The sequence below is a fragment of the Silene latifolia genome, chromosome 4 (genome assembly GCF_048544455.1).
Source record: "Silene latifolia isolate original U9 population chromosome 4, ASM4854445v1, whole genome shotgun sequence".
In the NCBI taxonomy this organism is placed as follows: Eukaryota; Viridiplantae; Streptophyta; class Magnoliopsida; order Caryophyllales; family Caryophyllaceae; genus Silene; species Silene latifolia.
The window spans coordinates 54,619,956-54,636,306 of NC_133529.1; the positions used below are offsets into that span (position 1 = coordinate 54,619,956).

A 16,351-nucleotide genomic window follows, 5' to 3' on the forward strand; every position below is an offset into this window, starting at 1 on the left:
TCAATTTTGGAGCGTGAAGGTCGAGAACGCCTAGCTTGCGGAGAAGAGTAAGAAATTGCGGTGCACCCAAGGCTTTGGTAAAAATGTCGGCCAATTGTGATGTAGTAGACACATGAGCCGTGGTGATCAAGCCATCAATAATAGCATCCCGAATGAAGTGGCAATCTATTTCAATGTGCTTCGTGCGTTCGTGAAAAATGGGTTGCGAGCAAGATCAATTGCGGATTGGCTATCGAAAATACCTTCATGGGAGTCTTTGATATGAATGTCGAAATTTAGAAGAAGACCTTTCAACCATTTTAATTCACAAACAATATTTGCCATGGATCGATATTCTGCTTCGGCAGAGGATAACGAGACCGTGGTTTGCTTTTTTGTTTTCCACGAAACAGGAGACCCACCGAGAAAGATGAACCAACCGCTTACAGATCGTCTCGAGTTTGGACAACCGCCATAATCCGAATCACACCAACCCGTAATGCTTAAATTACTATCAAAGACGAAGTAAAATGCCTTGACCGGGCTTCCTTTGAGATATTTGACGACCCGTAATGCCGCGGACATATGTTCCTCTCGGGGTTGATGGAGAAAACGAGATAGGATGTGAACGGCATAGGATAAATCGGGGCGAGTCACGGAGAGGTAAACAAGGCGACCAACAAGTCTTCTATATGACTCGATATTTTCGAGTAAAGGACCGATAGCTTCGCCAAGTGTGTGGTGTTGCTCCATGGGTGTTTGAGCGGGCTTGCATCCCAATAAACCAACCTCAGAAATTATGTCAAGGGCATATTTCCGTTGGCTGACATAAATTCCTTCCGAGCTACGAGAAATTTCGAGACCCAAAAAATATTTGAGCGGTCCCAAATCCTTCATATGAAAGCACGTGCCCAAATACGACTTGAAATTTAACTTGCGGAAGAATCATTCCCGCAATAACCGGATCATCAACATAAACAAGAATAAAGAGCCGAACCTGGTTTTGCGAGTAAGAAAATAACGAATAATCGGAATGGGATTGTTTGAACCCATAATCTTTGAGAGCCGTTGTGAGCTTGGCAAACCAGCAACGGGGAGCTTGTCGAAGACCGTATAAAGACTTTTTTAAACGACAAACTTTGCCTTCTTTACCACGGCTGAAACCGGGAGGAATTTTCATGTAGACTTCCTCGTCCAAGTCACCGTGTAAGAAAGCGTTATGCACATCCATTTGATGAAGCTCCCATTTATTTATAGCTGCAATGGCTAAAAGAATACGGACAGTGACCATTTTAACAACAGGAGCAAAAGTCTCACCATAATCCAACCCTTCGATTTGATGATTCCCAAAGACAACAAGTCGGGCTTTAAGACGTTCGATCGATCCATCGGACCTATATTTGATTTTATAAATCCATCGACAACCAAGGGCCTTCTTATCAGGTGGAAGGTCGGAGAGTTCCCAAGTCGCATTTCGTTCGAGAGCATCAATTTCGAGCTTCATAGCCTCGCACCACCCATCATCTCGTATAGCATCTTTAAAGGATGGTGGTTCAACACCCATGGTGACGGTTGCTAAAAAATTACGATGTCTCTCCGAGAATGAATTGCAATTAATATAATTTGCTAAATGATAAGACGTACCTGAGGACGACGTGGGAGAGCTCGGTGGACTGGGAGACGGGGATGGACTGTGCGTTGTATCAAGGATATATCCCCGAAGTCGGGAATTCGGAAAGCGAAGTCGATGGCCCCTGCCAAGTGCGGCAGCCTCTGTTTCGCTGCTCGGATCAGTGACAATTATTTCTACCGTGCCAGCTGCACCACCGGTAGTAGGACCAGACCCGTCAAGGGTCGAATTACCCGCCCCATCAGGCGATGCGGAAGTACCCGGATCATAAGAAAGTGACTCATCAAAAAGTTCATCATATGGAAGCGAATCGTTCGTAGGGGAAGATGACAGTGTAGTGGCCTCATTTGTAATAAAAGGAAATTCAGTCTCATGAAAAACAACATCTCGGGAAACGAAAAATGACTTGGTTTCGAGGTCATAAAGTTTCCAACCCTTTTTGTTAGACGGGTAACCCACGAATACACATTTACGTCCTTTTTTAGCAAATTTGTCGCCTTTAGTATATTGATTATGAGCAAAGCACAAACAACCAAAGACTCGTAAATTTATGTACGAGGGCGATGCTCCAAATAGACATTCAAATGGAGTCTTTCCATTGAGTAAAGATGAAGGAGTTCGATTAATTAAATAGGCAGCCGAGAGGACACATTCGCCCCAAAAAGATGTGGGAAGATTACCTTGAAAACATAGAGCACGCGCAACATTTAAAATATGGCGATGTTTTCTTTCGACACGCCCATTTTGTTGGGGCGTACCGACGCAAGATGTCTCAAATTTAATTCCTTTAGAGAAAAAATACGCGGCCATACAGTTAAATTCCGTCCCGTTGTCACTACGAACCGTTTTGATTGTTTTTGAAAATTGAGTGGCAACCATATTAATAAAGCTCATAAACATATCAGTCACTTCCTTTTTATCGAGAAGTAAATAAACCCAAGTTGCTCGGGAGTAGTCATCAACAATGGTCAAAAAATATCGTGCACCACACGACGAGGGAGTACGATAAGAGCCCCATAAATCACAATGTATCAATTCAAACAAATCCGAAGCATGCTTAGTATGAAGTAAAAGCGTGACGATGTTGTTTTGCATAATGACAAATATCACAAACCAAATCCTTAGTAATAGTCTTATCGCAATTGAAACTACTTAGTGGAGGAATAAGCTTGACTATTTTATCGGACGGATGACCAAGACGCCGATGCCAAAGATTAAAAGTACCTTGTTGCGTCACGTTATTCACCACCGCAGTCCTTGTCCCCGCACGAATCCAATATAGTCCATCCCGTAACTCACCGGCTCCAATCGTCGTCCTCAAGGAACGGTCCTGAATAAGACAAGAAGATTTAGCAAATTCAAAACATAGATTAGTGTTCGATGTAAGCTGCGAAATAGATATCAAATTGCATTGTAAGCTCGGTATATAAAGAACATCCTGAAGAGTGAGAAATTCATTAATGTAAACGGTGCCTGTCATAGCGGCGATGACTTGGTGGCCATTCGGTAAACAAACAGGCCTACCAATGATTGTTTTATGGTCTTGCAAACATGACAGGGTACCCGTGACATGATTGGAAGCCCCTTGATGTCGAGAATCCAATTACACATACCGCTTAGGCGATCGGAGGCAAGAAGAGAATGAGCCGTAGGACCCAAAGACAAAGATTAGCACGAACAGGGATAGCCTCGTCCTTATCTCGACCACCCTGCAAAAGAGGCACCGAACCACGTGAGCCTCCCGTGTTCGTCATCCCAGTATTGGCGATATTCAGCGAGGGTTCGTGGCCTGTTTCCCCACCAGTCAGGGAAGCGATGAGTCTTGAAGAAGCAAGTAGCAACCGCATGTCCGCGGGTCTCACAGTGAGAGCAAAACAGAGGACGCCGATGAGCACGCTCTTTATCGCGCATGACCCGCCAATCCACAGCAGAATTGTCATTGGCAGAAGACAGTGCAAATGCACTGACATCAGACACATCCGGAACAGACTCGGAACGAAGACGCTCCTCTTGAAGCACAATATTATACGCACGATTTAAAGTGGGTAGGGGATCAAGTTGAAACTGTTGAGAGCGGATATTACCGTATAAAGTCGCATCTAGTCCCATAAAAAATTGATGCAATCTTTCATTGTCAAGACGCTTAATAGCAGCCTTTCCAATGTCGCACTCGCATTTGTTACATTTGCACGAAAATGGTGGTTCATGAACAAAGAAGCGAGTCCCAAAGCGATTTTAATTTACCAAAATAAGAGGTGACAGTCATACCTTTGGTTTGCTTAAAATTCTTTAACTGAGTTTTGAGATTATGAATTTTCATACCGTCTACCACCGCAAACTGTGACTCCAACTCGGCCCACAAAATCGAAGCATCGTAGCCGTAAGTCACGTTATCAAGTAGAGAGGGAGAGATCGTGTTACGAATCCATTGTACAAGAGTACAATGGACCGCTTCCCAGTTTTCAAGATCGGATTCCTTGGTGGGTTTTTCTATTGTTCCATCAACAAAGCCAAACTTGCGTCGTGATTTCAACGACATTTTCATGGACATATGCCAGACGTCATAGTTGTCATGACGAAGTTCGATATTGGAGATTTTTGCACCCGGCCCATCTTGGGAACCGAGATAATAAGGATTAGAGGGATCGATTCTTGGGAAAACGACAGGCGGATTTGTGTCTGTGTCGTCTCCAGCCATGAGTGTTTGTTGGATTTTTTTTTTTTTTTTTGAGTAGGGTTTGTTTTAGGATAGAGGTTTGTAGGGAGAGGATGGAAACCAGTCTGATACCATGTTAAGATATAGAGGAATAGAGAATTGGATGACAAGATTGCAAATAATGCATATATTGTGTTTCTTGCTTACCAATTTCAACAATAATAACATCCTATATATATAGGATTACAAGAAGCATTATACTAACTAATGGTGGAAACATAGCCCTTAGAATAGGGAGTAAGTGGAGCATTATTCCCCTAAATTAGGTAAGTGGAGCATTAGTGAAGCATTAGTGGCATAGATTAGGGAGTAAGTGGAGCATTAGTGAAGCATTAGTGGCATAGATTAGGGAGTAAGTGGAGCATTAGTGGGATATTTCCTAATATAATGTTGTTGAAATTTATTTTGTCAATGTTAATGATGTTGCGTTTAGATTATCAATTTATCATTAAGCCCAATTACGTATATACTCCCTTCAGTTCTGCCGTCCCAGTCATTTGTTTTGCCTTTATTTTTGACGTAAAGATCGAGAAAAGAGAAAAAAGTCAATTATAAGATGACAAGTTGAAGATTCAATTGCCCACCATATGCATTTCTAAAATAGAAAGACAAACAAATGACTAAGACACCCAAAAATGAAAAAAAAAAAAAATGACCGAGACGGAGGGAGTAAGACGGTGATAAATTTATTATTGTAAAAACGGATTTCTAATAACACTAGTTTTTACGCATTACAAAAGAACGATTCAATAAGATTAATGGCAGAGTCGGGATTTAAAGTTAGCGGGAGTGGAAAATTTTAGCGAGGGCAAGTTTCGAAATGATATACTACTAAAGACTTTGAAATTTTTGTACGCCAACGGAGGCGAGTATAAAACAAACCCAAAATCTGAAAATTACTTGAATGATACATTTATATACTCTCAGCGCTAACCGAACTTGAAATCACAAGGTCCATAGCTAACACATTTGAAATCAACCGAAGTGAGCCAAAATGAACCAAAATTAAATCATATGGAGTATTTAATATCATTTACATTAAATTATAAAAATAAATTGTCAAATATTGTTTCATGAATAACTTATTACACGAAAATACTCTTTTTAATTAAATTTATACTTTTTCCATCTAGACCTGGCAAACGAGTTGGTTGGAGCAAGTTACGAATTTGGTAACTTCGGTATATTTCTTATTTGGCACATACTTGTTTATCACAAATTCTCATTTGTGACGGCCGATACCGTCACAAGTTTGTGACAGGTCAAATAAAACCAACATGGGAGGATATTGCTTATTTATATCACAAATAATTCTTCTTTAAGACTAAATTATCCGTCTTATGATTAAAACGTGTCAAGTATTACCCACTTTAATGGAAAAACAAGAATTGGTGAAAAACTATCATCAACCTACATAATGACTTACTGAATAGTAATGAAATCAGAAAATAGGAGAGAGATGAGCACATGAAGGCCAGTAACGTAGTTGCTCTTTCATGTACAAGTTTTACTCCTTCACGGACTTTTTTTCATAATTTTTCCATCACCTACCCTTATTTAAAAAAAAAAAAAAAAAAAAAAAAAAAAAAAAAGAATGTTCTCCCTTTTCCCTTTCATCCAAAAAATTGATCAAATTCCTAACAAATTCAACAATTATACTTCTAAATTTTAATTCACATATTAATTAAGTACTTCTAATAATTCTTTTTTCCATCTATGAGCATCAGTTTGATATATTTAAATTAAATTAAGGGTACTTCATAAAATTACACTGCACTTGGAAATTTGATCTGAAAATTCAGTTAGAAAATCGAAAATCCAATAATCAATACGTAATACTTGAAAATTCGATCTGGAAAACATTTGTATGTGAATAGTAATAAGGGTACATCGGCTTTGCATATTAGTACTGATGGTGTATGAATCATAGTTATTGTCCGCCATTTTTTAGTGTCCCACTGCCCATATATGACATTGATGCCCATTTATGACATTGATAATGGTTCTACTTGAAATTGGAACCTGTTAGAATGATTAGCGCTTGGCACCATCTCGTTAGTGTCATGCTCATCCATTTCATGCTATAGAAATTGACGGTGAAAATGCTATTAAGAAGGTAGACAATGGTGTTAGGCTTGGGGAAACTGTTATGGCGGGAAGGGGCGGGAGAGGGGTGGACGAGTGGTGGCGGCAGGAGAGGTGGTTGCCTTGTTGCAGTGGATGGAGAGTTGAAAGGGAGAAACTAGTTAAAAAACTAGTAAATCATGTATATAAATGAGTAACTCATGTACATGAATGAGCAATACCCGGCCAGTAATTACTTTTTGTTAAACTTCTAAAAATGAGTATTTAGACATTAGACAACAGTGAATAGACGGAAGTAGAAAGGTTAACGGCATAAATCAGTTGGGGTCCTTAAAGCCTCGTTATTATATTTGAGGTCCTAATTGCAATGTTTTACCATATTTCAGGTCCTTCCATTATGCTTTACTCCTTTGTCTATCATTTATTATATCTAACCAAACAGGGTTTGACTAAATTATCCATCCAAATTAACACCAACCTCTTCTTCATCTAATCATCTCCCTTTCTTCCTTCCAACTTATCTACTTCAGGTTGTTTAATTCATGCTTTTTTTTGCTTTTTTTTTGTGGGGTTCTTTTGTTATAAAGTTTGTGTTGTTATTGATACAATTTCATGGTTTGATCACTGAATTATATGTATGACTGCAATCTGCTAGTTTGTTTGATTTTTTAGACTTGATGGGATTTTTTTAGTATGGAAATTTGATCTTTTCGGTCCCAAACATTTGTTTACATTTTATATTAGTTGTGAGATGTATTTTAATTAAAGCTACACAAATGATTGATACGGACTATATTTTAAATAAAGGTATACAAATGATTGAGACGTTGAAGTTTTTATTATTATGTGCTGTTTTGATTTGATGGGGTTTTACTTATAGTTTGTTATTTTTCTTTATCGGGTTGTTTGTAGTAAATTTGATGATGGGTGGTTCTAGTAGATGTGTTCTAGACTTGATAAATTGAACCGAAGATGTCTTAGCCTAGTGCGTAATGCCTTTGTGAGTTGTGGCTCATTTGACACCAATAAAAAGAAAAATTTGGTCCATTGTAATTTCTGCTGTAGAAGCTGTTAGATTTTGGTTTCAGGATATTTGGCTGTAATAATTGTGTGAATTAGCCTACCCTCGAAACTAATTTCTTAGTATTGATGAATTTTTGCAGTATGCAAGGTTGATCAAATAGGAAATTGTGTGATCTTGTGATTAGTCCTTACCTGCAGCAAAGCCTAGCATTTCCGTAAAGTTTCTGGATTGTTAGTTTTTGTTGCTTATAATAGTTAGTTAGTGGTGCGGAGTATACAACGGAAAGTTATGTTTGTTTTAGATGAGGTTGAGACTTGAGAGGTTAGCTTTACTTTCATTGTGGTGCAACTTTGAAAGTGTTCACGTAATTTGAATTATATCAACATCGAAGTAGTTAGATAAGATTGAGCTTCAGCGTGCAAACTTAGTCATATTAAGATAGGGAAATGAGTTTACTGATCGCGTATGGAGTATGAAATTTGTGCCATAGTCTGAAGTATTTGTTTCAAACTGCCATGTGTGTCAATAATTTACGCCAACTTAAATTTTTCATCTCCCCTCTATTTCCATGTCTGTAACCCCCATACTCGTTCTGTCAATGTTGATGATATGCTACAAATCAACCCAAAAAATTAACCACATGTTTTCCTCTATTAACCAATGAAATTATCATCTCAGTCAACCAGATCTGGTTGAACTCACCCATTTCTCACATTTTGTATTCTTTAATTGCTAAAGGTGTCCTACAATGTTAAAACTTTGATCGTTTCTTATTCTTTCAAAGTTTCTTCTAAGGTCGTTGACTCGTTGCTCATGAAGCTCCTATTCGATGAGTGGTGTTAACATTCGCTCCCGATTTCACTCTCCTTTTTCCTGGTTTCTGTATCCTGTCTTGAAGGCTAATGCCTACATTTTGCCAAATTTGAATACTTTGATGTGTTTTCTGTCTCTGTTGTTGATCATACCAGATTTGTTGTTCTCTAAGAGTGACACTTGAGGAATGAGCCGAGGCTGTGAGGAGAACAGCGAGGGAGAAATGCCTGATTATTATGATGTAGCACAGGAACACAGACAGGACAGCGCAAGGGGGAGAACTTACATCGATATGGCCATAGGGTGGGTGGGTGGGGGTGAGTTTGGGCGGGACACCTTATACCATAGAATCAACCCGTTAATAAGGGAGTCATGGTAGATATTGTCGAGCGGAGGGGATTTAACGTACTGGTGGTGGTGATGATAATTCATAGTTGAAACATCATGTGTTACATCTAAAGTAGAGGTTATTAACAAAATGTGAAACAAGTATAGCCTTTACATGTTGATTTACTGTTGTCTGTGAAAGTGCTGAACAAGTAATCTTACTTATATAATTATAGAAATCAAATGGCACATTGACTTATTCGTGTATGATTTCTTTCAGGACAGATGGCTAAGAGCTCCTTCAAGCTTGAGCATGATCTTGGTAGGCTATTTATCTTTTGATTTATTAATGCTAGCTGTATAAGCAATTCTTGTTTCAGTTTATTAACTCTCAACCCTGTTATTTCTAGGGAAAAGACGGGCTGAAGCTGCTAGGATAAGGGAGAAATACTCAGACAGAATACCGGTAAGAAGTGCCTTAGTCTATATTATTGCACCTAATTTTGATTTGGGACTTGGACATGATTCCTGAACTTGAAGTGTGGGGAAGTGGGTGTGTGCTTCTAGAGTAGGATATGAACATGTAGTTATTGTAGTTAGAAAATTGCTGATCTTCTAAGATCCGCTTCTGACCTAAAATATTAGTCTTGAAAGTCCATAATCCATACCCATCGAAAGTGTCAAGTGTGTGGCATACAAATTTGAAGTTTCCAGTGATCAAAATATCGCCTCATAATGAGCATAAACAATACTTTAGACTTTAGATAGAAAGTTATTCCATTGACTAGCACTTTCTAAGCAGGATCTGATCGTTCTAGACTTTTGGCATGACACATTGAATGTCTAGAATAAGGATCTAAAATTTACGTGACTTGAAAGATTAAGAATGTAATATCAAGACCATGGAAGTATGCATTACATTTCTGAGATGAAAAATACATGATTACAGATTATACAAATAGAAGTTATAAGGGTGGATCGATCGTCACACTAGACATGTGATAAAGAGTCTGGAGCTTCATCACATTTTTCTAGGACATGTGCATGTATACTTGGTACTTTGGGTTCCTGACGAATAATATAGTTGTTGATTCGGTTTTTTCGTTTTGTACGCCTTATTGTGCAGTCCACTATTCTAATAAGATTAGCGGCAATGACAGACTAGACCACTGCTGATTTCCAGCATACAACAACATCAGAGCCTTAATCCCAAAATGATTTGGGGTCGGCTGACATGAATCATCCTTTAGAACCGTCTATGGGTGAACGCACACCTCCAAATGCGAGAAAAATAGAAAAGGGAAAAATGAAAAACAAAAGGGAGAGTAAAACATAATACGAAGTCAAGGTAAACCTATAGGTTTTAAAATCGAAGTCCGGATTTCTTTTATAAAAACTTAATATTTAAATCGAGAATAAAGATTAAAACGATTTTTGAGAACCTAAGTAGAATTCATATACATGATTTCCAGCATGTATATGAATTTTCAAATTATGATGGCCTGTCTGCTGTAATAGACTACGGTTAGGTGGTAGTCTTTTGTTTCTTTGATGCTCCCTCAATCCCACAAAAAAAAAAGGAAAAAAAAAAAGTAAAGGTAAACAATTTTCTGGGTCAAAGGGAGTAGCTTGTATGCATAGTCACTACTTTATAAATTAAGAGGCTACTCTTCCTATCACCAATTGGTTTTAGGATGGAATCTCATTGAGCTTATGAAGTAAGCTCTCTCTTTCCTGTGGGTGTGGCCCGATCCATTTTCATGATTTAACACTTGGTTTGAGCCTTATCAAGCTTAGAAGTAGGTCCCGTAAACTTGGTTATCAGAGCACCTTCTTTTCGAGGGTTTCTGGTGTGAACTCTAATCCTTCCGTGTTATGTCTGACCTGTATCTTTTCTACAAATTCTTTTTTGAAGGTTATTGTCGAGAAAGCGGAGAGAAGCGATATTCCAAATATTGACAAGAAAAAGTAAGATGTTCATTCCTTTGTTTCAATATACTCCATACTTGGCACTATAAACACAAACTAGTTTCTGTATTCTTGTTTTGCGTCATCTGGTATGTCAATGGCCAGATGCCAATATTTTTACCTATCAGAGGTTTGAAGGATGTGGGTTCTCGCCTTCTTGGGCGTTGTAGCGCGTTGACTCTTTGGGCATTATATGTGTAAGTTCCATGGTTACCGAATTCGCTATGAATATGTCCTTACCAATTCATAGCGAATTCGCTCCTATAGAATATGTGTTATATGTATTTTCAGTAAGCAACATGCTGGTATTCGCTTTTAACAATTCGCGATTCGTAGGGCACCGAGCGAATTCGGTAATTATGTGTGTAACGAGAGCCTAGGAATCAATGGGCCCTTGCGTTTGCTGTAGTGTTCATTTGACTACAGCTGTAAAGTCTGCATTAAATTGGTTATGAATTTAAAGACCTCGGCATATCTTAAGAGCTCCAAGTCTAGATGGTTCAGCTCCTTCAGTTCTGTCACCCATGAATCATGATTCTATCGAACTGCGTAGAAGTTTTTGAGAGATATTTGCGAGAAATGTTTATGCCTTCAAACTGTTCTGGGCTTCAAATTTCTATAGTTTATCAATTTATATCAGCAGGTCATAAAGGACTCTTACAACTTAGAAGTATTTTAGAAGTTGGGATTGCTGCGAGTCATCATATAAAGTAATTTTGACATTTTCGAAGTTGTTTTTTACAAGGTTTATATGGTGTCTTTTTGGTTTCCTTATGAGTTCAGTGTAACGGGATACTAAATTCAAGGATGTAATACTGTCATCAGAATGACAAAGAATTAAGGTTATTAGCATAGTACAGTGATGAATATGTAATTCCAACTGATGTCCTTACAAACTTACGCTGAGACTTTTTTTGCCGTTTCACAATTTTGCAGATACTTGGTGCCCGCTGATTTGACAGTAGGACAGTTTGTCTATGTAATCCGCAAAAGGATCAAGCTTAGCGCTGAAAAAGCCATCTTTATATTTGTGGATAATGTCCTCCCACCTACGGGTAATGTTGTCAGCCCTTATATATAGTTTGTTAAAATGAAACTCTGTTAGCAATGTTATGCAGGTTGCACTTCGTGACTTTATCATATTTCAATTGATCTCCCTTGTGACGGGTTACCATTTGTGGCGGATATTTTGTGAGTTAAAATGGTAACAAAATGGGTTAGTGGAGAAAGGGGACCACATGAATAGTGTTGCAGAGAGAGAAAAAGTGGGTACTTTGTGAGGTAAAATGGTATCCGTCACTCAAGAGTGACGGATATGTGCCGTCACAAACAAGAATTTGTGATCATATTTTGGTTGCTGTCAGATACTCAGATGTACCTAGTTCATTTGTTCTGAAACTACAGTATTCTACTAATCTATCTATCTATCTATCTATCTATCTATCTATCTATCTATCTATCTCGGATATAGTAAAATTTGTTCTCTTTGTTCAGAAATTAGAGTACCGAGTAGTATGTATTGAGACAATGACACTTGAACCTAGTTGCTGATATGGATAACTTAATTCTTCTATGCAGGAGCGATAATGTCTGCTATTTACGAGGAAAAGAAAGACGAAGACGGTTTCCTCTACGTGACTTACAGTGGAGAGAACACCTTTGGGACAAACGCTTCGGAATAGTTGGAACCAGTTGATTGATTTTCAAGCAGGACAATCTCAAACTAGACACGGTGATTTTGGCTCGGATTTCGCAATAATCTATTTCTCCAACCCAAAAGAATCAGCTGCTGTAAATGTTGTAAATAATGTCATCATCAGATGCTCTGCTTACTAGTGACAAACTTATTACAGTATTCATATTTCATGTAAGTTGGATAATTTAGTGCAAAATCAAGTACTCTCTTTACCTTATTTGTGAGGGTATTTGAATTAAAGGTAAATAAATTATTTAGACGGATGAAGACGTATTTATTATATATCATTATGTGAATTATAGTAGTTGGGTTCAGGTCATCAGGTGGTTGCATTAAAACAAGTAACATTTGAAATCGAGACAGGACTGACATTGCCTCATGTGAAGGGCACGTGAGAGAGGGAGAGAGGGGCAAGTGGGCCGTTTTGAGCATGTACCATTGTCGTTTCTAACATGTGCCTTTACTGAATGGGCCGTTAAATATGGGCCGTTTGCTAATTTGCGGGGGGTGTTATGGATAAAAAATACCACTTATCACCTGTGACGTGGCATTATTCTATTGGCAGAAAGAGTAGCAACGTGGCGCGCAGTAGTTGGTGGATGAGAGGAGAGAGGGATCGCTGAGGTGGCACATTGTGGACCATGGGATCAAAAAGCAACAAACACAATATGGGCCAAAGAAGAAACCCACGTGCAAAAGGAAGGAAAGATTGGGCTTGGACTCCTTCAACAACTGTTACCTATCTTCATGGTAACAACCCGAGATTCCAGGAGCAGACGCAGGGAGAAGTTCAGCAATCCTAGATCTGATTCCAACAACTATATAAGGATGAGAAGACCAACATTCAAGGCATCGAACAACAATCCAAAACGGCACTTCACTCCTCCAAGTCCCATCAATAATCATCAATATTTCTCGAGCAACATTATACTTGTATTTCCTTACTTGATAATTTAACATCGATTATAGTGCAAAAGTTGGCGGGATTCCGACTCCCTCCGCGGTTGTTCCCACACCGGGTTTTCCGCGTCACCAAAAATCCTCCGTGTCACTCTTTTCGTTCATCTTTATTTCCTTCTTTATTTCGTTGCATATTTATTCATTATATTCGTCCTAATCAAATATGAGTCGGTCGTAGATTAATCACTATCACTCACAAATCAAATCGATAATTAGGTAAATTTTTACCAAAACAGTTTGGCGCCCACCGTGGGGCATAGTGATCATTTTCTATAGCCAAATCTCGCAAGACCAAACCAGTAATCACAATGTCCGGAACTGCCTGAATCCTTCCAAAGCCCAGAGCATGTCACCCGTCTTCCGGGAGCAGACTTACTTCGCATCCGCATGATCGCCGATGCACCCCAGCGTCGGCCAGACGATCCCCACAAGATGTCAACCGAGCCATGCCCGGCCTTCGAAGCCACCGCAGACTCCAAAGGCAGCAGGTGCATCCGGTCAGTCCAAATCCAATAGGGAGAGCAGCCCCAACAGAGGGGAAGCTGCATCCAAAAGCCAGACCCAGGAAAGCTCAGGTGCAGAAGCCCTCCAAAGCAGAGGACCTCCAGCACTTGATCCGTTGCAGGTGATGATTCAGGGGATGGACACTCTGCGTCGGGCCGTTGAGGATCTGAGGAAGGATAACGTAACCCGATTGCTCGGATCGTGATGGCACCCGCACTCAAGCCAAAGATCGGGCGCCGCAGGCTCCTACCGTAACCGGCCGGTGGAGGGTCGAGTCGATCAATTCCATCGTAACTAGTCACGGTGGACGGGACTCGCAGGAGTAGCACCCAATGAGCCGATTGAGCCGGAGGATTGGGATGCCTATCGTTTGATAATCCACCCGGTCTGCAGCAGACAATGTAACGCTCCGTTTAGCACCCCATCGATCTCGACCTTCCACTTTTTTCGTGTACCCTCGCGCACTGCATAACAGGATGGCAACTGGACTCGTCACCAATGCCGCAATTCTATCCCGCAACCGCACACCAGTGGAGCCGGATCGGAGGATTACAAAGCAGACACCAGGATGGCACTGGATCCATAATCGTCAGCAACACCAATGACCAACCACCCAAAGACCAGGCCAATTTTCTCGAGCACCGGCTAGGAGGTACACCGCCGGTTCTTTTCCACTGCTTTCTAACCTCTTCGCAGAGCGGTAATTACGGAGCAAAGCAATACCAGGAGCCGAGGGAGCCGATGTATAGGATACCGGCGTAGCCCGTCCGTTGGAGAAAGCAACAGAGAGACCACGCAGACTCCCCTTTCGTGGATGACATAGCCCTAATCGGTGTCCCTAAAGGATGTGTGCCCCACCATGACGCTATGACGGAACCACGCACCCGCTTGACCATATCAACCACTACAAGCGAAAATGATGGTGATAACCGCGAATCGGATCTCTAAAGGAAGCTTTTATGTGCAAGGGATTCGGATCAACCCGTCGAGAGCGACCTACCGGTGGTTCGTCGGTCGGCCGCCGAACAAGAGCATATCCACTTCGCCGACCTAGTCAATGCCTTCAACCAGATTAGCACACAGCAGAAAGCGGAGAAGGCACAGTGACCTCTACCGGATAGTGCAAGGGTTTGAGGAGTCCACCCATGATTACTTGAATAGGTTCAACAAGGAGAAAGTGTCAATTTCGAGGTGCGATATAGCAACCGCTATACAAGCCTTCCGCCGAGGATTGCACCAGGATTCACAGCTATACAAGGACCTGACCATGCATCCATACACTACCTTTGAGGAGGTACAATTAAAGGCAATTGCTGTCATGAGGCTGGAGGAAGACTCTGCACCCGTAAGAGGCACTTATGATTCAGACCCAGTATCCAGAAAAGCTCCAGTAGAGAAGAAGAGTGAAAGACCCAAACCCTACAGCAGGAGCGTGAATAGAGTTTTTGGAAATTCTGAAGGAAAGAGCTAAGCAGATCTGCCTCCGAGAATAAGTGAGTATGGTTTCACTACCAATCTCGCAGGACTATTCAAAGCCTTGAAGGAGCTGGGACGCAGAGTCAGATGGCCAAAACTTCCAGAAGGAAACCCCAGCAGCAGGGACACAGGCAAGAAGTGTGAGTTCCACGGCAGCAACACCCACAACACCGATGAATGCCACTCCCTCAGAAAGGAAGTCAAATTCCACTATGACCAAGGAAACCTGGATCATCTCCTACCCAGAAACACAACCAGAGTAAACTCAGCGGATCAGGTTCTACCATCCCCTCCTCCTCATTGCACTAGAATTGTGAATGTTATTACAGGTGGATCGGAGCTGTGTGGGCTGACCTATTCAGCAGCTAAGAGACACGCAACTAGAACTAAAGGAGACAGACCAGAAAACTCCTGCAGGATTAATCGCCAGAATCTGCCGTCAGTCACCTTTGACGAAACAGACGCAGGATCTGCTCCAGAGCAGCACCACGATGCCCTAATCATCACGCTTCCCATAGGAAATTGCGAGGTGAGGAAGATCCTGGTGGATACCGGAAGCTCCGTCAACTTGATCATGTTAGAGACACTCAAAGGCATGGGATTCCCCGAGAAGGATCTAGCAAAGAAGGCGGTTCCCTTGGTTGGTTTCAGTGGCGAAACAAAGCACTCCCTAGGAGAAATCGTCATCCCAACCTACGCCGGAGGTGTAAACAAGCAGGTAAGGTATCTGGTTATTGACGGACCCTCTACTTACAATGTGATCCTTGGCAGGCTCTGGATCCACGAGATGAAATCAATTCCCTCAACGTACTACCAATGCCTGAAGTTTCCGACGCCTTGGGGGGTGCAAGAGATACGTGGGGATCAGGTAGAAGCTAAGGATTGCTATAAGGTGGCTCTGAAGTCAACAACCGGCTCGCCCGCATAGCAATTACAGAGCCAGCGTGTAATACTACGTATTTATGAGTCTTGGGGTACTCTATCGAGTAGGCCTTACTCTGTCGAGTAAGGGTGAGTTGCAGTTTATAATAGTTTCTGACCTGTTGGGTACTCGATCGAGTAACTAGGATACTCGATCGAGTAAGGGGGCACTCGATCGAGTACCTTAGCTACTCGATCGAGTAGCCGGTTTACGGGGTGATAATTTGTCGGGTTATGTTAATAATGCGATTG

The 16,351-nt window shown here is 40.9% G+C and overlaps 3 protein-coding genes across 4 annotated transcripts; 2 read left to right on the forward strand and 1 right to left on the reverse strand.

The window, feature by feature from the left end:
* Window positions 1-823: 823 nt before the first annotated feature.
* On the reverse strand, window positions 824-4,307 carry LOC141651520 (uncharacterized). The gene is made up of 3 exons (XM_074459228.1): window positions 3,878-4,307; window positions 3,334-3,708; window positions 824-2,106 (listed from the first exon to the last, which is right to left on the reverse strand). The coding sequence occupies exons 1-3, from the start codon at window positions 4,305-4,307 to the stop codon at window positions 824-826; spliced, it is 2,088 nt and encodes a 695-aa protein (XP_074315329.1).
* Window positions 4,308-6,784: 2,477 nt separating this feature from the next.
* Window positions 6,785-12,520, forward strand: LOC141653501 (autophagy-related protein 8f). 2 transcript variants are annotated; one of them, XM_074461278.1, is made up of 6 exons: window positions 6,785-6,940; window positions 8,855-8,896; window positions 8,985-9,040; window positions 10,490-10,542; window positions 11,479-11,597; window positions 12,121-12,520. In XM_074461278.1, the coding sequence occupies exons 2-6, from the start codon at window positions 8,860-8,862 to the stop codon at window positions 12,222-12,224; spliced, it is 369 nt and encodes a 122-aa protein (XP_074317379.1). In that variant the 5' UTR covers window positions 6,785-6,940; window positions 8,855-8,859; the 3' UTR covers window positions 12,225-12,520. The 2 variants fall into 2 exon arrangements, with proteins under 2 accessions (XP_074317379.1, XP_074317380.1); XM_074461279.1 differs by having other exon boundaries at window positions 8,860-8,896.
* A 2,239-nt stretch (window positions 12,521-14,759) lies between these two features.
* Window positions 14,760-16,057, forward strand: LOC141651521 (uncharacterized). Its single transcript, XM_074459229.1, has 4 exons — window positions 14,760-15,105; window positions 15,226-15,318; window positions 15,508-15,896; window positions 15,950-16,057. Exons 1-4 carry the CDS (start codon window positions 14,760-14,762, stop codon window positions 16,055-16,057), a joined length of 936 nt encoding a protein of 311 aa, XP_074315330.1.
* The last annotated feature ends 294 nt before the right edge of the window (window positions 16,058-16,351 follow it).